This window comes from Bactrocera oleae, chromosome 4, assembly GCF_042242935.1.
Source record: "Bactrocera oleae isolate idBacOlea1 chromosome 4, idBacOlea1, whole genome shotgun sequence".
Lineage (NCBI taxonomy): Eukaryota > Metazoa > Arthropoda > Insecta > Diptera > Tephritidae > Bactrocera > Bactrocera oleae.
Window position 1 is genome coordinate 10343699 of NC_091538.1, and position 23346 is coordinate 10367044.

The 23346-nt window shown below is 33.3% G+C and overlaps 3 protein-coding genes across 4 annotated transcripts; 1 reads left to right on the forward strand and 2 right to left on the reverse strand.

The window, feature by feature from the left end:
* The first annotated feature begins 859 nt into the window (after positions 1–859).
* On the forward strand, positions 860–1836 carry LOC106626530 (transmembrane protein 186). Its single transcript, XM_014246342.3, has 2 exons — positions 860–968; positions 1033–1836. The coding sequence occupies exons 1-2, from the start codon at positions 963–965 to the stop codon at positions 1699–1701; spliced, it is 675 nt and encodes a 224-aa protein (XP_014101817.3). The 5' UTR covers positions 860–962; the 3' UTR covers positions 1702–1836.
* LOC106625177 (organic cation transporter protein) lies at positions 1821–8564 on the reverse strand. Its single transcript, XM_014244992.3, has 10 exons — positions 8002–8564; positions 6973–7228; positions 5789–5895; positions 5098–5721; positions 4900–5020; positions 4726–4819; positions 3995–4095; positions 3280–3360; positions 3077–3187; positions 1821–2400 (listed from the first exon to the last, which is right to left on the reverse strand). Exons 1-10 carry the CDS (start codon positions 8142–8144, stop codon positions 2251–2253), a joined length of 1788 nt encoding a protein of 595 aa, XP_014100467.2. The 5' UTR covers positions 8145–8564; the 3' UTR covers positions 1821–2250.
* Positions 8565–15981: 7417 nt separating this feature from the next.
* Positions 15982–22650, reverse strand: LOC106626520 (caspase-9). 2 transcript variants are annotated; one of them, XM_036375088.2, is made up of 6 exons: positions 22417–22650; positions 20899–20987; positions 18161–19436; positions 17213–17488; positions 17022–17157; positions 15982–16357 (listed from the first exon to the last, which is right to left on the reverse strand). In XM_036375088.2, exons 3-6 carry the CDS (start codon positions 19365–19367, stop codon positions 16291–16293), a joined length of 1686 nt encoding a protein of 561 aa, XP_036230981.2. In that variant the 5' UTR covers positions 19368–19436; positions 20899–20987; positions 22417–22650; the 3' UTR covers positions 15982–16290. The 2 variants fall into 2 exon arrangements, with proteins under 2 accessions (XP_036230981.2, XP_036230983.2); XM_036375090.2 differs by lacking the exon at positions 20899–20987.
* Between the last annotated feature and the right edge of the window lie 696 nt (positions 22651–23346).

Below are 23346 nucleotides of genomic sequence, written 5' to 3' on the forward strand. Positions count from 1 at the left end.
TGATTTGTTGTTATTATTCACACAAATTATGCCTGAGCATAGTTGATCTAAAAGCAATGTGGAATTTTTTTTGGATTTGTGTTTTGTAATCACAGTAGCTACATACTTGAGTTCATACTCTTAGATATATATGAGTGCTCACCTAATTATCGTCATTGACCTCATCATTCATGGTGTGTCTGTTGAAGTGAAGGTAAATACGGCGAAAATATGAATTGATGAATAACATAATTTTCGCTTAATTAACATAATGACATTAAATATATGTAGGTTATCTGTAGCAAGGACAGTAAAGTCTGCTATGCCCAGTTGAAGTCGTGTGCTGTGTCTTCTTGTATAGACACTCAAAACTAAAAAAAAATATTGTCAATTTGTACAGTGTGACAGATTTTTTTTCCAGAAAATATACATACATATACATAAGTTCCAGCATGTTGCTGCACAATTTCAAAATTTCGAAGTGATCTTGTTGAACATTTGTTATCCAACTGCCATTTATTTTTTGTTTTTTTGTAAACATTTCACAAATATTCATTTAACTCAGCTGATGTCTCTGCGTCAGTCGGCTTTTGCAGGTACAGGCATGCAAATTTATCGTTTCTTTTCCTTTTCATATTTTCTGTTCTGTCTATTGTAAGACTAATTGCTCCGATCCAAGTACATAATATGTGTTGCCAAAATAGAAATGGATTGTAACCAGTCACGGACTTTTCGTCACAAAACATATACATAATTCATTAGTAAATTTTAAATTCATTTTAACTACGTGATCCTTTCCGGTTTAGTTTCCAACTACCGCCACATATCCGCATATTTTCGATAATCGAAAATCTTCAGTGGCCTTCGACTCGTAACAACTGTCAAAATTAACAGCTGTGCTTGTTTACATGTACGTCGTCGAACTTAAACAGCTGTTCTAGTGCCGGTGTGTGTACTATTAATAAATTTAAATAAATAATTAAATGAAAGTAAGCGTTGAGTGTTTTCTAAATGTGAATAAAAATGTCTATTATATACAATATATACTTACAGATGAGTGTAAGCTACTTAATACGTACACATGCTTTAGGCAAATCCCTGCTTACTATATCGAAGCAAATAAATTCAACCAGCACATACTCCACTTGCGGCAGCACAGCTCTACTTGCGCAATCGTTTGCGCGTAAATCCGCATTTGCTTCCTTAAATTACACCACAACTGCCACAACAAGCAATAAAAGTGTGACACCACAATGGACAACCATCTACCACCTGCCACTTATACGCCTTGCGGCCGGTTTTCAACGTCTGAAAATATACCAAGGATTGTTGACAGCCCTTGCATTACCAATTAGTTTTACATTAACACAATTTGGCACTATTACACCCAATTCCGTTGTCATTGTAGGCGCTATTGGCGTGACGGGACTGGCAACTTTAACCATATTTAGCTTGCTTGTACGTAATGTAGTCGGTTTTATTTATATTAACGATGAGCTTAACAAAGTGAAGTTGGCTTATGTGGATTTTTGGGGCAAGCGTATGGATGCAATTATAGACATTAATGATTTGGATGTTGAGTGGGCAAAAGTGCGTCCCACAGCATTTAATCTCTATCAGAAGATACGTTTATATAGTGATAAAACTAAGTCGTTTAAGCTGATGCTAAACTATGGTGTTATTGTGGAACCGGAAACTTTTTCGGGGATATTTGGCGAGTAAGAAACACAGTTTGCGTGCTCTATGAGTAGAAGCGCAAGTTTAATGTATAAAAACCACTTTTAATCTTTGAAAAATTTGCTTTGATTGTTTTGTAAGAAAAAATAGAATAAGACGTTAAAATAAATTTAAAAAATATTTGAATTTGTTTTTATTGTATGCATGCGATGTACATACATAAGTATCATATATATGTGAATATATGTAAGTATACAAAAATTCTTGTAAGCATTTTTTATTACATACTATTGTACTAGCTTGCCGAAAAAGCTGACTTATAATAAATATATATAGTTTTACTATAATAACTACAAAAATAGGTTTACTTACATGTAAAAATCTTAAAAAACCACTTAATAACAATTTTTGCTTCAATAAGTCGATAGTGCAAAATATAGCACAACAAGCACTAAAGCTGTGGTTTTGTATATAGTACATACATACATACATATGTACTGTTTACATATATGGTAATATGCTATGTTTCATACATAAAAATTCTTAATATAAAAGCTGCTCTTATAAATAAATTAGAATAATAAAAAGCCACATTTACGGTTCAGCCTGTCGCGCTGTATACTTGGGTTGCATTTCATCGCCACTGTCAGCATTAATAGCCACAACGACTTGCTCTTCCGATACATCTGCAGCGTCTGGTTTCTTATCAGACTTGCCTTTGCTCAGTTGTTTTGCCTCAGCGACCTGCAGTAAAACATGCGTTAAGTAATTTATGTTTGTATTTAACGATATTTGCTGTTAAAAACACTTGTTACAAGACCGAGTGGAAGTTAAAAAAATTTGATAAAATATGTAGCTGTGTGGGTGTTCATTATTTGCAAATGTCCCATGAATTTTCTGCTATTTATTTTCTATTTAAACCGTGCTCAAATTACATTTTTCCATGTATTTAACAGAGGATTCTTTGATATTTTGCATTAAATGTTTTGTAGTTATGCCTTAAATATACTGTAACCGTACAGTACACCACCTCGTATGAGCAACGCATAATTTGTAAGGCAATTGTATGAATGAAAATTGACAGAGCCAATTGATGTATAAATTTAACTGCGCATAACTTTTAAACGAATGATTCTTTGGAATACTAATAAGATCTTTATTGTAGAGCGCAAAATTTTGCATTGAATATCGTTTTCTTAAAATTGTAGGTTTATTTCTTTAATGTAATCGATTAAAAAATTCCATGATAAAAACTGCTAAATACATGGAAAAAAAGTAAAAAAAAACGTAAAACAATAAAATTAAAGAAAATAAATATTTATATAAAAAAAAAATTATTTTAATTTAAAAAAAAAATGTATTAAAAATCAACTTGTTAAATAACCGGTACATAATAATGTAGTTACATATGTATACACACCGTATCAGGTAGTTTCTTTCGAAATGTTTCTGGTAGCAACAACCCCAAAAGACCTGCTGAGAAGGATGCAGCTCCGAATAGTAATAGCGGTAAGGCTTCGTAATATGTTCCCTTTATTAAGATATTTGCAAAGAAAATTAGTTTATATATTTCTTATGTACATTTGTATGTAAGTATATAATAAAGATGTGTTTTTATATTACCAAAAGCGGTACAAAAGGGGCGAGCATTGCGCCAAATCGGGCAAAGGTAGACATAACACCGACGCCGCCACTACGTATTAACTGTAAATAGAGCGCGTTAAAGTTGATAATTAACAGCTGTTTAGTGTTATTAGTATATAATAATACTATTTGGAACATTAAAAAGGTAATAATTGAAAAATACATATGTAATATAATATTCAACAGCTCAAGATACATCTTGTACTAGGCAGATATGCAATAATAAAATGTATTGTTATATAACTTTTAAATGAAAAACTAATAATTAAATCAGAATTAGAAATTGAAAAAAATGTAAATTGTTTAAGTGTGTACATTTGCCGACCACTGCTGTAGAGTATTGAATATGATAATTTTCAAAGACAAACTTGGCGTTAAAATTTATTTTTCAAACCGATATTTGAAATTAGAAATTTGAAAATTATTTTTAATTAAGAATTTCAGTATTATAAAAATATTTATGATATTATTTAAATAGCATAAGATTAAAATTTTAATAAAAATAATACAATATAATAAAATGCAACAAAGTAAATTAACATGAAAATTCCTAAATAATCAAATACTTAAAAAAAAAATTAAATAAAAAAATTAATAAATAATAAAAATAAAATAAACAAATCATAACAATAAAAATTAAAAAAAAAAATAATAAATATTATTTTATACAATAACAACTCAATATTCAACTCACCGTTGGCATCATTTCGGCTGTGTATGTATAAATTACAGCAAATGAAGATGTGATCCCTAACTTTCCAATTAGGAATAGGGTCACTATAGCGCCAGTTGAACCTTCAATAAAATTTTAAATAATATAATATTAACCAAAAAATGTATTTAATCACTAAGCCGTTTTAAATTGCATTTAATTACGTGTCTCCAAGTTCGTTTGTACTACGATTGGAATTTACGAAAGCATTATTTGAAGAAAACACATAAGTAGATATTTATAAATAAATATATTAGCAATGTTTATATATATAATGCTGATTTAAGATAACATAAACTGACAAATTTTTTAAAATTTGTTAAAATTCACAAGTTTTTTTTTTATATCAACATTTAAATTTAAATGTTGGGCAGAATTTCTATAAGTTTAAAATTCAAGGTTGGACAGATTTCTTTTATTTTTTATTCATTTTTTTTTGATATTGTTGTCTTTTCGAAAAAAACTACAAGTTTAAAATGCAAGGTTGAACAAAATTTCTTATTGATAAATTCGCTTTATTACAATCATTTTTTTTTTTATTTATGATAATTTGTATAGTGTAATTGAGAAATATTTTTGAATAGAGCTACAATCAATAAAAAAAATGATGGAAAAAAAATTTTTTTTTTGTTTTTATTAAAAATAAATTTAGGGTATATACGAAATTTTGTCAGTTTTTTTAATTTTTATTAAAAAAATACAGAAATTATTACCTTTAGTTATGTAACCGCCCGCTATACAAGTGGCGGCACAAAGAAAGAGTGAGCCTGACAGTGCGCAACGTCGACCCAACTTTCGCAAGGATATCTGCATATAAAAGAAACGAAAAAAAAAATTAAGTGTGCTGAAAAAATGCAGAATAACTGTACTTTAGATAAATAACTCACCCAAGCGAGCGTGTAACCGGGAATCTCGATCAGACAAACTAAAACGAAATTCAAATATTTATTTCCACTCAGATTTGTAGAATTCAATGAGAGTCCATAGAAAACAACCGCATTTATGGCCCTTTAAATAAATAATATATAAAATAATAAACAAATTAATAAATAAGTGAAAATAATTCAGTTTAATCCCATACATACCATATATAAAGCATTATAGCGTAACGTAACAGTAAAGTTTTTGACTTGAATATATCACAGACCGCTCGCCAAATTTCATTTTTACCATCAACTCCATTTTCTCGCAACTTCTCCGAATCCGCACCGTTATCCGTCGATTTCGTCGGCATTGGTGGCGGTACACAATTCTCGGTCTTGAAACTGGCCAACAGTTGCAGCGAGAGTTCACGTTTATTGATGGCTGCAGCGCGTTTTATGATCACACCCGCCTTTTCACGCTCATTTCGCGCGATCAGCCAACGCACCGATTCCGGCACGAACCAATAGTAGACTATGAAGAAAAGCGGCGGCACCGACAGCGCGTATTGTAGTAGCTGCCAGTCCTGCAGTAGCCAAGCGGTTGCGCCCACCAGCGCTTCACCAACGGCATAGAAGTAGTTAAGCACTATCGAGGACATCTCACGCATGCTGGGCCCCACCATTTCCACACCTATAATGAATGCTAATGGGTATACACCCGAAGTGCCGACTGCATTGAGAAATGCGAAAACTAAGAAGCTATTGTAGTCCCATGCGAGACCCTGTGCAATGCCTGTGATGGCCATGAAGACGCTACAGAGTATGAAAATATTCTTCCGTCCAAAGCTGTAGGTATTGTTTTTAATTTAATTAATAGTAATCCTTAGTTAAAATATTTATCTGGCTACTGTACCGATCGGCTAGATATCCGGAGATTGCTGTACCCACAACGAGTCCCGCAAAATGCATAGTGCCTACAAAAGCGAGCTTCCAAACGTTTTCTTTACAAGTCAGTTGCCACTGTGCGGAATATGATTTTTGATATTTATTGATGTAGATAGCACTTAGAGGATATTTAGTTAAATAGTATAATAAAAAAATACTGATGGCAACACTCTGCTAATTTCTCATTCTACTAAGGACTCTGAAAACGTTTTATGTATTTTTAAATATGGGAATTCAAAATTCCAACTGCCTTAAATTATATTTCCAACCAAATTATTGCTGAAAATAATTGGCAACTCCTTAAAATTACATATTATATTTAGAATAAAGACGCATTGAATGACTATCGTTTTTAATAACAGGTTTAGTAAAAAGAGAACCATTGTTTTTTCAATAGATGGCTCTAGTAATACATATCTCGCATTGTATAAGAGAGGCAGTTTAGTGATTGCTTTGACTAACTATTTTTTGAGCTCGTGCCAAATATGGAGACCAGCAAAGAGAAAATACGACATATATTAGAGTTTTTCTTCGATAAAGGCGGAAACGCAAGGCATGCGGCCTGGAAGAGTTTGCTATGTACCGAAAAACTTTTAATTTGAACCTCTGCTGTCAACTACTGGACCTCTGAAGAAAGTAATCTCCCAGAAGCGGCTTGCTTTGGCCAATGGGAGAGGAGTTTTGTTCTGTCAGAACAACGTCAGGTCCCACACATGGATAGTGACGCGCCAGAAGCTTGATTGAAATATTTTTATGCATCCACCTTATAGTCCGGACCTGGCACCAAGTGTCTTTGGCAGATGATTTTGCTAGTGAAAAATTTTCCTATTGTGAAGCTTCTGAAAATCGACTGTCACTGTAAGTGTATGTTTTTTCAAAAAGTTATCGAACAAAACGGTGTATATTTTATCAAAATCAGATCATTCAAACTGTACAAATTAAAGCTTCAATTTAATGCTATGATAAATAATAAAAACAACTTCTAGGGTCCACAAATTTTAAGATACAAGAGTTACTAATCGTGCCGATTTCAGTCTAAACTTTCGAAAATATAAAATAACAAAAATCTCTTTTCTCTCACTAGGTAAGTTAGTTCTATATCATATTAAATCGAATAATACAAATAATATTTGAACTTAGCTACAGTCTTACTTCTTGCACAATTGTTCGCTCCTCATTGTCATATACCCACGAGTTGCATCGCTCGCGTATGTTTTGATTGAATGCATCCTTCGGACATTCTCTGACATGACTTTCGTCGGTTATGTTGCTGTCGATTGCTTTATAGCGATAGCAATTTTCCGGTGTGAAATGTCCTTGTTTATCATATGAGCCCGGTGTCGCATTGGTCAACCAATGTGCGTGTAGTTGAGGCAAGACGGGATCATCACATTGTGGTACCAGGCATCTTCATGAAACAGCAAACGTACGCACACAATATAAATGTAGATAATTGACGTACTTAGTACAAATCAGAGTCGTGATTCGTGAAGATTGCGTGAGATTGAAACTTATTTTAAAGTGCGTGTGAAATATTTTGTGAAATTATGAGGGTTGAAATAAATGTGCGATAAGTCAAGATCTTGTCTGATTTGGGAAAGGTTCTTATAAAAATACTTCATTAAATCGATATGATGATACCTAAATGTCCTGAAAAGTAGACATAAAAGTCCCAGCGGCGAAGAAGATCTTTATTTATGCTTTGTTCATAGCCATCCTAATTGTTTTTTTTAAGAGATTACTAGACAGAGAGATATGATATTATATGACTTTTGTGATATTATGAGACCTTACTGATATTCAAAACAATTTGTCGTGAAAACTCTCGAATAAATGTAACAAATCAAATGCCCTTTATTAAATCTACTTCCAGGTCAATTTAAGGTCACGCTAGACATCTCAAAAAGTTCTAGTTCATTTTTATAGCCTGAATAAAGTATATTAAGTCTGCCACAATATTTGTAACTGACAGAAGAAAACACAAGAGACCCTATAAAATATGAGGCAATAATGCCATCTTCAAAGAAATTTAAATAAGATCACTATAGCATTTAGCAAGTTCTTGCATGGAATTTTTTTTCGTGAAGGTTGTTTAAAAATAATTAGTCGTACCAAATGTGTGTGTATGTATATGCATGCGTTAGTTTTGTAAATATAGGCAAATTATTTATAATCGCTTACCTGTAAGCCGGCGTCCCAGCGGTAAACACATATGATAAACTGTTCGCTGCCGCAAACATTACCGGCAAACAGATGAGCAGATAGTTGGTCTTCTGATATCGACCGAACTCGCCGATTTCCTCCAATATTTGATCGAAATCCATTGTTAATGACGCAATTAAATTTCACTGTTTATCACCGCTTCGGCACTTAAGTTTATTTAATAAACACTTAGCTAACTGTTGCTTTCTCAATAGAAAATTAAATATTAATTAAAAGCAAAACATTTATGAAACACTAACACATTTTGAAAAACTTTATCTTTAAATATTTTTATAATTTCTTTGCTTTATTTCATCGATGATTAACACGTGGCGACAAGTCTCACGGCGGCTGTTCTGCTTGCGTTCACGTACTGTGCGCGTATGGCAACGTAAGACGCGTACAAACGGCTTCAAGAAGCTTTCTTTAGCTGACCCAACCAAATGTCTGTCGCACACGTACGCTGCTACGTAAGTCGCCTATGTTTTAACGCGACGACAGCGTGGATCCAACTGAAAACCGAATTGTGAAAATACTTTTAGCGGCGGAAAATGCGAATGATGTTGGAGAAAAGATGCTTTGTGCATGAATGAAATTGAAAGTTTCGTCTCAAAGAGGCAAAATGTATGCCAAATTTATAGAGCAATTCTTTAATGCAACGCGCTGAGCACAAGAGAGCAAGTGTAAATTTTATAGGTAAATAGCAAGTGCCGCTGTTCGCAAACCATATATACTCTATAAAGATAGGTGTGTATAGCATATAGGTATGTGCAGTTATCTCAATAATGTAGCATGCACTTGACGTTGAGCGAGGTAATGCACGCTAACGCGGCCCTTCGTCAGCTGGTATATTGCGGTGCTGCAGTACTGCTAACTGCACTCTCTCTTTGTGTGCATGTGCTCAACAAGCAGTTTAACCAATTTATTTTATTTTTTTTGTTTTTGCAATTCTTAATTTATATGTATGTATGTACTTGTATATATCAGTGGTCATTTCTTTTTCCATGCTCTCTCTCGTTCTATTTTTATTTGGCTGCACAGTCATTTGCAATTGTTTACAAAAATAGTCGCTTTATTGGTTACACGTGCATTTTCGAGCGAAAATCCCATCGCAAATGGTCAACGGCTTGCTTGGCGCTCAGGTAAAACGATGTGTACTATGCGATATACAATTTTTTTACCGGGTAAAAAAAAATTGCAGTTGAAACATTTGTTTTTCTTTTGTTATCTCACAAAGGTTGCAGGTGTGTGTAGGCATAATTTTCACTATACCATAATATGCAACCCGGATAAGATAAAAAGAAATTCTAGATAGTCATTGAGTTATTAAAGTGCAATAAGCGTAAATACCTGGAAACTTTATACATACATATGTACATACGAGTACATCAATTAAATATGTATGCGAGTATATGTACCATTTGCTCGATTGCCCTACACTAATTAAAATAAAACTGAAAAACCCGTTTTCTCGTTAATTCCAGTCATTATAAAGATTCTCAAAAAAGCATTTTCAATATCATCGGTCAAATTATAAAATATCGGGTGTTCCAATAGGCACTCGACAATGTCGAATTGATCTCTGTGACATTCGAATGACATTTATACATATCTGTCATGTTTTATGTTTATGTTAGTTATTTAAAAATTTTAGTAATTAAAATAGTTTTTTGAAAATAAAGTTGAAGACATTGTATTTTTATAAAGTGTTTGTTTAAACCAATGTTGGTATTCTACGTTTGTTTCGAAAATATTTGAAAAACTTCAGCTCAATACAAGCCTACCATGAAAAATATTCAAACGTTATTATAAAGTGTTGTCAGCTTGAATTTCGAAAATAATATTTTTGTTTTTGACACAGGTTTTCTTATTTTTGTTATTCTTTTACGTATGCACTACGATTGCATAGCCCTATACAATAGCTTAAGTCGAATTAAACTCTTATTGCTGACCAAACTTTGTATTATATTTTTATATGTTTTTTATTTACTTGAAGAATCGCTCGCTAATTTTCCATTCCATTATCTGTAATAGAAATACAAAAATGATGACGATAATGAAATTATCAGGCCAGAAAGAATATAAACGCTATGTAAAAGTATATTTTATTTGCTACTCAAGCGAGGAACGAGGAAGGAAGAAATAATGTCGTTGATCACGAAAGAATTCCTTTCACTACAAGATTTCCTTGACGCGCGCCATAGAGAAGCCAATGATTACGAGAACAATTAAACTCTGATTTTAATAAATGTTGGAACTAGAAAGGTCGATATCTCTGAGAGTAATTTAGACTTGTTTGTTTTAATGTTTTCAAAATTGAGAATATTCATCACTGACATTTCAAAGAACACAGTCCGACACTGTCGATAAGTTATTAATTGGAATCGCTTGGGTGATAATTATTGATGATTAGCAATATTATTTTATTCCTATTCTCTGGAAACAAAGAATCTGGCAGTAGACGTTGTTCCAGTATAATTTTTCCATTTTCAAACTGTGTCACCAAGACACTGTCAATTTTGATTAAAATCAAATTTTTTAGGGTGTGGTGTATACAATTTCTCCTGATTCAATTGCAAGCTCCGTGTATTAAAGTTGTTGTTAAGTTTAATATTCTGGCTATACTTTATAGATTGTTGTCATGTATATTAATTTTACCGTTTACTGTATGAACTGACGGATAGACTGATATCCGGAAATCAATTCATCTTCTCATCATACTATATCTAACTCGATTTGTTTTGAGTGTTATAAAAAATCAATAAGTAAAGAACGCTTTTAAATGTTAGAAAAAAGTAAGTCGCACCGGATCAAATGTATAGAATACGGTGGATATGGTAAGAGTTTGTGACCTAATTCGACCGATTTGGCCATGACGACGGCGGAGTTGTGAGCTGTTGCATTATTCCGCATTCAATCGAAGTCATTCGACGCCGGCAACCAAAAGGTGCAAAAACTCTGTCTCAGTTATTTCGTGCATCGTCAATCGGCGATTTGCCAATACGAGAACGTGAACTTCCATCAAATTAGCCACAGTGTTAACCGTTTTAGGGGCATCTGCGACAACATTGAAACTCGTCAAACTGAGTTTTGACGGTCGATGTCTGAGCAGAAGAGTCTCTGTACATGGCATCCATGCGATTTTTGATTTTACTCCGCGATTTCCTTGCTAAAAACAAGAATCGAGTCATTGACTGAGTACATACGCTATTTTTCAATTACTCTAAAAGCCGCGGACACGCCCTCGTCCACACGTGATCAAAACAAAACTACGAGTTCGATACGGTTTTCTTTGCCAGTAGCTAATCATGGCGTTAGTAGCACTTTTTTACGAAAACATTTTACGAGATTGATCTCTAATGATTCTGTTCGCATACTAAACATACAAACTCACATACGAGTATATATATTTATATATTGAAAAGTTTTAATATTCACACATTTCGGCGAAGTAATCCACTGCTAACAGTCGTGGTATTAAAATTGACTAAACACCTATTTTGTTTAACAAAGCAAATAGCAAAAACATAAATATTTGATAAGTACAACTGTTAACAGCTTTTATTTGAGTGCACTTAAATGTTCAATAAAGATAATGTTACAGCCAAGTACTTTTTAATTTCAACGTTTTATATTACCACAGTTTCGAGTGCAGACGAAATTAAAGCTTTACGCAAAGTTTAGATAATAAACTTTGAGTGTAAGTAACAGAAACTAAGGGCGATTTTTCAAATCAACATAAGATAACTGAATTCGTTTGTATAAGCTGATATATTTGATATCTACATGGACATGGAAAGAAGTTTTGGTAATCAGTCACAAGGGTGAGGGTCAGTTTTCGAGTTTCACTTTCTTATTTTTTATACATATTAGTAGTTTTTATTTATTTATTTGTCAGATTTGCTATAGTTTCGCTATATAATCTTTCTTTTAAGTGTAATTGAGCGCTGAGCAGCGGTCAGAAGATAGTTTTCCAAAGCTTCGCAAGTAAAAGTTCCAAAACGCAGTAATTTAACTATTGAAAAAGTTGTTGCATGCAAATAAAAAAAAATAAAAATGTTGGAGGACAATGTTAGTTTAGATGGAGAAAATCTTAAAAGTTTCTGTTAGACTGTGTCTCATGCAAGATCAACATGGGTTGGTTATGTTCAGTAGACTTCTAACGCTCAGTAGGACACATTTATCTCTACTTATTACAATTTTTACTCTTCATTCTATTTACTGTTTCGAAGTTGCCTGAAAAACTACGAGGTAGTATTTATTTTACGTCTAAGGTTGAAATATCACGCTCTTACTCTCAATTCACCTTTAGCTACCCAGTAGAACTATTTTGTAACGAAACATATCTGTACATTTGTACAGAAATATAGAATCTTTACTCCATCGTCAGTCTAAGGAGCATCACTCAGAGTCGAATCAATGGCTCTGAGCAAAAACAATATTAAATTCTTACAGTTTTATCTTCTATACTTTTATAGTTCTAACGATAGTTTTTTTTAGATGAAGGAGAGGAAGGACACCCGATAAATTACGAAGTAGTATTTAGTATTAAGTATCACGCTCTCACTCACAAATATTTGTAGATATATGAATCTTTACTCCAACGTAAGTTCTAACAAAGATTACTCATAGTCAGATCAGTGCCCCTAAAGAAATTTAATGCCTAGCAGATTTACCTTCTATAAGTTGTTCCAATCACAATTTCTTTAGGATGAAGGGTGTTTGAAAAATGACGTGGTAGTATGTGGTTTTCGACGAAGGAGGAAATATCACGCTCTCACGCCTTTACCTGGAAAAATTTTGTATCGAAAAATTTGTAAATACATATGTGAAGCCTTACTCCACCGTCAGCTTTAACAGCAATCGCTCAGTGTCAAAGTCAGGGCCAGGCAGAGCCTGAAAGACAAAATTTGAAATCCTCACAGAGTTATCTTCTACAGGCAGTTTCATTGACAGTTTTCTTAATACAAGATTCTTCTATGAGACCTTAGAATAAATATTGATTCGCTTAAAAATTATGAATTTTAAAAACAGTATTTGAAGGGCAAACCATGTTGCAATGACACAGGCGTTTACATTGTATACGAGTATGTACATATATATGAAAGCTGTAGTTAAATTAAATGTTAAGTGTTTTGCGTGCAACAAATTGTTCTTAGACATGTCAAAGTTGACGAGCATAACTCATCTATCAACGAATGCGGTACATCGTACATTTATATACATATGTCTGTAAGCAAGTGCATCTACAAATATTTGAGGTCGTAAATATTTAATTCATTCGTAATTGCACAAATTGTTATTGATGATGATGTTTAATAGAAATGTGCATGTTGATGCCAATCACAATTCAACAGATGAGCTTAGATATCTGAGTACTTGTATGTAGTCATATACGAGTATACCTATGTGCTTACAAAGATATGTGAAAACAAAAACAAAAGCTAATGTAATTTCCAGATGTGTGGAAAATCCAAGATAAATATGTCAAGTGATTAAGGTGTGATTTGAGGCGGAAAGTACAAGAAAACTCAACAATAATGCAGCTCTACATGAGTTACTATCAAAGCTAGCGATCATAATCACAGTTATCTTCACATACCACTCATCAATGCTTAACAGATAACTTTAAATAATTGAACAGTCTATATATTCTTGTTAAACCAGGCTATACATAAGCTTGCTCTTAAGATTAGCTCTCAAATGCTTGTTTTTGGTATAAGCTAATTAATAAGAAGTAGGAAAGAGCTAAGTTTGGGTGTAACCGAACATTTTATAAACTTGCAATTTGCAAGTATGAAAGCCGGTGACTTACTTTTAGGCGTTGGCAAAACTTTGTATATTAACACTAAGGGGCTAACGGAAGTATTGATCCGATTTTATTCATATTGGACATACGGGCATAGTATTATCAGAAAAATATTTTTTTAAAATTCGAATCTCACTGATTGACTGATATTTTCGACAATAGGAATTCCACATATTCGGTATTTGAGGGCTTGAATAGTTGTAATCCGATTTTGACAATTATTAGTCATCAAGTGACACATCTTAAAGGCACTATTCGGGAAAAGGTTTATCTCGTTGTATTCATTGGTGTATAATCTACATAGTGGAAACTGAAAGAATCAGATGGAATTTTAAATTTTATTATATGGAAAGTAGGCGTGGTTGTTATCCGATTTCGCACATTTTTGCATTATGACATAAGTATGTCAAAATTATGTTATGCGCCAAATTTGATTGAACTTGGTTGAGCAGGTCCCAAGATATGGGTTTTCACATAAATATTGGCAGTGCCACGCCTATTGTCCAATTTTGATACGAACTCTTAAAAAACTTGATTTTCAGGTGCAACATTTAGTGTCACTGACGCTTTCATTTATTGAATTATGGCACTTTTAGTAGTTTTCATCATAACCGTTATACGTAGAGTGGACGGGGTTATAATCCGATTTCAACCCATTTTACTCTGTCGTAGGAGATGCTGAAAAAATTTGCTCTGCGCGAGTTTCGTTGATTTAGCTTAAGTGGTTTGGGAGATATGTACATTAAACCTATCAAACAAACAGTCAACCACATTTCATCTCGTCTCGTCATCCTGATCATTATACTTGTATATATGTATATCTCTCTCGATTAGTTTAAGTTGAAACAAACAACCGTTAGTTGAATAAAACTATTATACTCTGTAGTAACATGTTGCAAGAGCATATAAAAAGTAAAGAAAACTCTCCAAGCGTTTGAGAGTAGCGTATCGAACAAGTTATATCAGTTGTTCAAACAGACTAGCAGCAGCTGCGGTGCAACTTTGCGCTCAGATGTAAAATTTTTGATAAGAGTGCGTTGATGAAATATAGTTAACAGAGAAATGGCAAATAAAAGTCGGCAGTTTCATAATCTATTATATCACGTGTTAAATATTGAACCTTAGTACCTTTAAATACCGCAAATATTCGAAAGCTAAGAAGACGTTGTCAAAATGTTTTGTAGAATCAAATGGACTTAGCGGAGAGTGGTCTGTTGCCAAGTCCACAAATATTTCTAATTTGAAACATCAATACATAACCAGACCTTCAAAATATCGCAACGTTTAAAAGAAAGGCATAGTTTTTGGTTTTATAATTCAGCATATTAAATCGAATGTAGAAATATGAACTTTTCATTACCATTTTCGAAGTAAAAAACATATTTTCGCCGAAGTATGTCTCAGTCTAGGGGATCAACGACCAATCCCTTAAAGTCAGAAAGCAAAAAATGTTACTGGAAGGCAGATCTGAATTAGGAAAAAGCAATTCATGCAAATTTTACAATCGATTTTTTACACGGTGAATTGAGGAATATGAATGGGGCGAGTCTTCGTTTTTGAAAAAAGCATTTACAAATTTGTATATATGTACATATAAATTTCTTTTTGTGGACAACAGGTGTTTTCAAACCCACGGTAATGAATTTTAATTGGCCATGCGGTGGTTGAATTAATCGATATACATAAGTAACCGGCATGACTTTGGGTATCTAATGGCAATATAGTTTTCTATTATTACTGCCACTTTGGACTTTCGGAAGGGGGTGTTTCACTTAAACGGTTACGGTGAAATCCAGCAAACCAATACTTGACCGTTGAATATGATGCCTAAGATTTGCAGTAATATTTATCCAACCATTGCTTGGCAAGAACGGTGTTTTTTTCTGAGCAGAAACCAATATTTTGTCCAAACGTAAAATTCTCTTTTTTGAAAACAAATAAAATATGTTTTCCTCTTCCAATTCTTGTTGTGAGCAAAGTTTGCAAGCGACGAATGTCTGTTCAGGTGCATAAGATAGAATGATTGCAACAGGTCAGCTACGAGACAGTAAATGATGAATCCTTTTATTAAAAATGAGTGTTTTAAATCCTAGAAAGTAAGTAAAATAGTTTTTTGAAATTCTGGAGAGAACTCTCTATAAAAAGTAAGCTTGTTATTAAGATTGTTGGTTGCAAATTAACTTTGAGCATTTTATTCGCTAATATGATGAGATCGCTCTTCGTTTCAGGATTACATTGAAAATGATGAATCACATAACCTATAATTATGACCAACAGTCTCAATTGACTTTAATAATCTAATATACATAAATAGCAAATTTTCTTATACACATTATCATCATAAGTGAAATTATATTGAACAATATTATTTATTGTACATTATTGTCTTACTAATGGCGCCAGCAGTCAAAAAGTTAAAAAATGTTCGTATATTAAAATTAGTAACAGTAATAATAAATTTATACGTAATGGCCAAAAACAAATGGCTTTGTGAGGGTGGTAGTCATGCTCGGAATTTGTTTTGAACTGTTGAAGAAAAAAGAAAAAGTTAGTTTAGTTTAAAATTATAAATCATAAAGATTAGTTTTTTTTTTATTTAAGTATCTTCATTATTAGACTGGGTTTACACACGGACTCTTTTGCCGCTCATTATTGGCAAATTTTCTTTTTGTGTCGCTCACGAGCTCCCTTTCTGCTTTCCTGGTCGTTGTTTAGCTTACGAAAAACCGGTTTTGGCGACAAAAGAGTCCGTGTGTAAACCGGCACTTACTATTATTATTTTAATTTATTACCAATGTAGGTTTCCTCATAAATTGCTAAAAGTAATTTTATAATAAAGATCAATGAAATATTTTTTTCAATTTAGGATTGTCGAAGGCCCGAAAACTTTACAACTTAAAACTTCCAATGTTAAGTAGAGAACATTTGAAATGATAACGGTATAATTTTAAATCTTAGAATTAAAAAAAAGCTGAGTGAGTGTGCTTTCAGAACTAAATATATCTTATTAATCAAAAATAAAAAGATCACGTATATTATGAGACAGTATTTAATGGGTGTGGAGCTCGCAAGGGATAGTCTCCATATATTTTTGGCGAAAAACCACACATGTTGTAAATTGAGGTAACAAAACTCCAACAAAACTTATAACTTTAATGTTGCAAATCCACGACGATAAACCGTTACTTACCCTGTTTTAGTCTTCACAGTTGCTATGGCGTTCTTCATGAGCTGCTCTATATTGGTATTATCTCCTTTAAGCTTTATTTCATCGCATAAGGCTTGGACGAATGGACTGCCGGAGTCGGTTCGGTATGAAACATAACCTTAATGAAAAATCAAAAATGAATTGTTTTGCTTTTGAATTTATGAGTTTTATACCTTCAAAAGTACTGTAGCATTTTAGTATCTCAGTTGGAGGTCCCCGTGTCGTTAAAGCATCTGTTTTATATTCACCTGGTACCAGGTCACCTTTACACGCTTGTATAATGAATATTTTCGGCTTATCCTTCAAACTTGGTATATCTAGTATTGGGTAAAGTATCAGTTCGTTTAAATTATATAATCCATCGGTGGCCGCAATAGAATCATTTGCTTTTCCATGACTTAGTATAACAATTACCAGGCAAGAATAATTCCTGAAATTCTTAGTTGTCACTAGAAATAAATAAAAAAATTTAGTAATGTGTATACAAAGTTGTTTTCTATATCTTTTGTTTATTTTGTTTTTAGAAGTGCATCAGTATGCGAAATAATAGTTATATATGAGAGCTAGGGGTACAAAAGAACTATTCAGACAATTGTGTGACTGCTTAACTCAAAATTTGCCATATTTTATAGTTTTTTCGGTAAAGGCGAAAACGAAGCGAAGTTCTTATGCATCCAACTTTTAGTCCGGACCTCGCACCAACTGATTACTGTTGCTGTCTATGGCAAACGGTGATGAAAAATTCGCCTCAAGTGAAGCTTGTGAAAACGGACCGTCCCAGTTTGTGGAACGAGGGTTTTTATGAGAGCTACATTATAAAAATAGCTTCAAAATGGCAACAGAGATGTGGGTCGCGTCGACACTCGTTACTTTGAAAATAAGTTCAGTTGAAATCGAGATTTTTTTCAGAGATGGCAATAAATAATTATAAGTTTCTCGAAACAAAGAAAGGATAGGTGCCGCTATTATCACTTGGTGCCGAATATACGATAGACATAATAGACCGCTATTATCTCCTGGCCCCGAATAGCGGATTGTTATAATAAACCACTATTGCCTATTCCTCCGTATAGGTAAATCAAATATGGTCTAATTATTTATGATGTTAAGAAATTACTCACTTTTCTTGATCGTATCCTTGATATTATTCACTGTTGGATTCTTTTTAGTCTCCACATTTAATTTATACTTCAACAATGTTTCCTTTATAAGCTTCGCATCATAATCGCTGCCATCACGCTTGTCGAATCGCGTCTTATCCGTAAAGTCCACGGTATTGAAAATCACAGCGTAACCTGGCTTTAGATTAGACTTGCCTTGGACCGCGCTGGCACTTAGTGACTTTTGCGGCTGAGTTAGAGTTTGCGTTCGGGGCGTGGTCGTTAGCATAAGGCTGCTTCCTAGCGCCAAAGGCTTTGTCGTTAGCGGTTTTGTGTTGGCCAAAACTGGTGAGAGATACATTGGACTGGCTGTGGTTGTGGGTTTCGCGCTTGGTAAGTCACCAATCGCGTCACGTGGTCTATATAAGCTATTGCCATAAGGCGAAACATAGCCTGTAACTGTGTTGGACAGTGGAGTTATTGTTGTTGCTGGTTTAGCGTTAAAAAATGCTGCTCTCTTGCTTGCAATACTACTATCACTTGAGCTCGTACCTATTTTCGAGATCGTTAACTTATTTCCGCTACCACTTTGACTGCGACTATAACTATTTACAAGAGGAGATAGGCTTGTTGTTGTTGTACTGTGAATTGGTTTAATCAATGATGAGCTAGTCGTAGGCGTTAAGCTCGTTAGCGCTGGCAGAGCCCTAAGCATTGACTGTGGAGCGTAGGTGTCGACATGGACGTTTAACATTGTTGTTGGCTGACTGCTGGTGAAATCTTTCCACGAGCCTCCCGACGCCATTGTCGTTGCGGTCGGCTGTTGGAATTTCATTTTTTGCTGTTGTAGATAAGAAGTCTGTGTGCCACCATTTGTTTGCGTGACGGTAGTCTCCTGTTTAGTCCAGTGCGCTGAAGAATTGGCGAAATTTGGATACGCACCAGACGTCATTAATAGCTCAGCCAATTCTTCTTTAGTGGGTGTACGACGTATTGAGATCTCAGTGATACGAGCAGTCTTTTGATTCGTCACCGTTTGCCTTACGGTTTGATGAGTCATTTTATTCTTTTCATTGTCGAAAATTGTTGCACTTTTTACGGTCGTATTCGTTGTTTCCGAATGTGCAGTGGCAGTGCGCACTTTCATGCGCGGATCCTGACGCACCAGCGCGCTATTTTTAGTATCTTTGGAATTATTTGGTTCCTTGGTTGCACTCTTTTTAAACATTTTCACAGCTGTTTCAAAGCAATGACTTCAACTCACTAACTAACTATTGATGCACAACAAAAAAAGTTGCTGGAAGATAAGAAAAGATAAGAGCGTGTGTTATCTAAAAGCATATATGATATGTGCGAGGCTTACTCGCTGTATTGATACGCTACAAATCGATCGCAATGCAATAATACACTACATTTTATGTGTGTTTAGCCTTTTTTTATAAAAAAAAAATATTAAAATAAACTCTTTTATTTATGATATTAATAATTAAATAGAACGCCGAAAGCGTAAACTCAGCATATGCGTGAAAATATCAGACACGTAGTAACAGTTATTAACATTTTATAAAATTAGACATGTAGGGTATAAATGTTGTAAATATATACTCCACTGTTGGAAAAATATTATTTTTAAATAGCAAGTTATTATAAATATTCCATATACACTTTCCCGTAGTTCGTGTTAGATAAGCCCTAAGTCTTTCTATCAATAGATCAATAAAAAATCAATACGCAACGGTTATTCCCCGTTCAATTCCATGAAAATTTCTGCACCAATAAACACAATTTTTATGCCCTGAAATTAAATTTGGCGCAAAGTTTGTAACTCTGGTGTAAACTGGAATGAAACGTCGGACAATCTATAAAGTATATACCATACATATCTTAATCTATCAATCTGAAATTTTACACACCTGCTTTTCTCTACAAGTAGCTGCTCGTTTTGCACGTTCATTCGGTTTTTGGATCATATTTCGCTTAAGCAAATTAGGTATTTCATGGAAATTCTTGCTTATGAGTACACACATATTAGGGTGGCGCGAAAAAAATTTTTTTTTTTTGTTTAACCTGAGGTTAAAATTTGTAGATTATAAAAAAAGAAAATTTTTGGAAAAAAAATATTTTTTTTTAACATCTAGAGGCTTTTTTAACATCACTTTTAAAGTAAATTTCGAGTTAAAATTTTTTTTGTACAAAATAAATTTTTTTCTGATTTAAACTCCTCACATTTATATAAAAATTACCGAATTTGAGTTTTTGACTCAAAATTTAATTTTAACGCTTAAGGAAAGCATGTTGTCGTTTGAGACTTTTTTTTTAAACTCTAATAATAACCACAACAACTTTTTTTAAGTTGATTACTTTTAATTGGCCAGAAATAGGACTCTCCACAGCTTCTAGAACACTTATCAAATTTTTTTTACGAAATAAAAATTTTAACACTAAACTTTACTTTAAAAGTGAGTTAAATTTTTATTTCCAAAATATTTCTTTTTTTATAATCTACAAATTTGTCTCACAGGCTAAGCAAAAAAATTTTTTTTTGTTTCACTCCACCCTAATACATATTTATTGGGTATATGTACGCAAATGATTAAAATTTGATTTCGCTTTCTTTGCGTCAAAGAAAGAAGCGCCAATAATTTGCGCATGCGTCATAGGACACTATACTTGTAGTGCATGGTTGCAACGCCAGTTAGTTTGAATGAGTGGTATATTTTTTTACGGTTACTATGCACTTTCAACTGTTGCTTATTTACCTGCAATGCACATATCCATATTTACAGTTTCTGCTTACTTGTTTTTGTCATCGGGTCATTAGTTGTTGCGGCAACTCGTTTCGAGTTTCCTATGAAAGAGAGCGAGAGAACTTGCTGATAATGAGTAATAAAAGCTTCCGCATTTTAACACAGACGCACAGTGGGCCAGATTTTCAAAAAAACTGGCCAAAACTCAAAAAAATAAAAGTGAACAAAAATGGTTTAAACAAGTTATTTTCTAATCTTTGATGCATTGACTTTAAGCATGTAAAAGCATTTTGATGTATCTTGTTTAGTTTCTTAGTAATGTGATATTATTTATTTCGTAATTTTATTAATTTACATGTAAATTAAATGGGAACAATAAACGGCATTTTGCCTTTTCTACAACAAGTGTTCCGTGCATTTCCGCGCAGTACCACGGTCAGGTTCTTAAGGGCACTTAAGAGTGTGACCTCAAATCAAAAAATCTTGCGACAACTTGCGACTTCGTGATTTTTCATCCATCCAGTTGAAGGGCAGTTATCAGAAGAAGCACAGGAGTCAGGTAACAAAAATTATAAAATGTACAGGCTAAGTCACACAAGGAAGTTTTCACGAACTCATACAAACCAAGATTTATTAAATATTCTTCTTGTCTCATCAGATCCTTTAATTTCGAGCTTACAAAAAACTCCAAGAAAAAAATCTAAATCATTTTCAGCTGATGTCATTGCTCTTTTAAAAATGCCTGATATTCCACAAACTATCACACAAAACGAAGAATCGGAAAACGATGAAACCTCATATGAGGAATAAAACAAAGTTTATTAATATTTAAAAAATTTTAAAAATTTAGAAAATTAAAAAAATCAAAAAAAAAAAAATGAAAAAAAACAATAAAAATATTTAAAAAATACCAAAAAAAATATAAAATATAAAAAAAAAAACTAAAAATAAAAAAATAGAAAAAAATGAAATGCGTTTAAAAGTCCCACCCCATACCTTCTCGTGGTAAAGCGCGTAAGTAAATTTATAAAATTGAAACTAATTGGGCGAGGGCAAATTTTCAATTTAAGTATAAAGGTAGCCTATATATATGTTTCTTTACTGTGGCTATCAAAGTCTTAAGTACACAAATTTTCAGTGTTGAATCTTAATTTTTCAGTCGTTTAACCTCAGAAGAACTTTAGAAAATTGTTGAATTATCTTGAAACCATGTTTTTCAAATTCAGCGCATCAAAAAACTTAGGCATACTAATTTTTAGTTCGAAATTCGAATTTTTTTTATGTTTTAGCTTAAAATGACCTTGAAGAACTCGTTCAATCATCTTAAAACTATGTTTTTCGAAGTCAGCGCATCAAAAAACATGGGTATACTAAGTTTTGTACCGTTATCTTATTAATTAGAGTTTTGGCCAGCTTTTTTGAAAATCTGGCCCACTGTGAGACGCTTCTATATATTATGAGCATCTCCGCTAAATTCACATTGGCCGGTACGCGCAAACTCTAATTGTTTATTTGTTAACTTATACTTACATAATAACGCACATAAGAATTTACTTTTTGTAATAATTTTATTTATGTATCTAAGACTATATCACTGATTACTGGTTTTTGTGAACTGCAGCGCGCTTTTCCAATATACTGATTACAATTATTAAAATGTTGATATTCTGAAGTCGTTTTCGCTCCGGTGTTGTTGTTATACTAAGCTTAGTCTTCGACCAGCTCAGTTTTTACAGCAGTAAAGCTCTGCTTTAACTCCGTAAGTACACTCACTCCCAAGAAAGAATTATTGCTGTGTGAAACACTTTTTTTGGTTTTTACTTTTTTGATGATTAGGGTGTCGTGTTACACTTGAACTTTATATAAAATTTATAGTTTCATGACTAGCCTAGCAAGTCGAGACTAGCTATAAACATATACGGTAGCGTTACTATCGTACTTAGCGTGGGATAAGTGAAAAAAGTCAAACAAGTTTCGTATTTGAACTAAGCACAGCTGCTAGTGGAAAAAGTAGTTATTTACAAACCTTAGCGATTGACAGCCTTGGCGTTGCAACCTTGCTGTAACATGTCATCTGACGCATGCGCAATTGATTGGCGCTTCTTTCTTTGGTGGAGTAAAGCTTCATTCCGTGTCAAATTACATTTTAGTAAATATATTTTATTTCAAGTCGCACATTTTTAGCATTTTTTTTATTTTTAATTTTTGATAGCAGCTCATCATTTCAGTCATTTAAACTCGTATAATAAAAAAAGAAATCAAAACTTGTTATGCTTGCAGAAAACGGTTAAGCAAATGTATGTCTTCTTACACCTTTTGGAGTGTCCGTTTAGTTAACTACTACGAAGAAGAAATAGCGTGTGGCCCGTAAACAAAAGTGTTCTCGTATAAACTGACACTTTTATGTGTTAAGTTGACAGTAAGCAGTTTATATGTGAGAATATCACGCAAAAAACTGAA

Bases quoted from the DNA above. Each gene is read 5' to 3' on its own strand.
- LOC106625177 (XM_014244992.3), bottom strand. From the start codon at position 8,144: ATGGATTTCGATCAAATATTGGAGGAAATCGGCGAGTTCGGTCGATAT. The intron at 7,229-8,001 runs GTAAGCGATTAT...TGTTTCATGAAG, and splicing joins GCTGGGACGCCGGCTTACAG to ATGCCTGGTACCACAATGTG. The intron at 3,361-3,994 runs GTGAGTTGAATA...CTCTATTTACAG, and splicing joins CAGCCGAAATGATGCCAACG to TTAATACGTAGTGGCGGCGT.
- LOC106626520 (XM_036375090.2), bottom strand. From the start codon at position 19,367: ATGTTTAAAAAGAGTGCAACCAAGGAACCAAATAATTCCAAAGATACT. The intron at 17,158-17,212 runs GTATAAAACTCA...TTTTTCATTAAG, and splicing joins ATGCTACAGTACTTTTGAAG to GTTATGTTTCATACCGAACC. The intron at 16,358-17,021 runs GTAAGTAACGGT...TTTCTTCAACAG, and splicing joins ACTGTGAAGACTAAAACAGG to TTCAAAACAAATTCCGAGCA.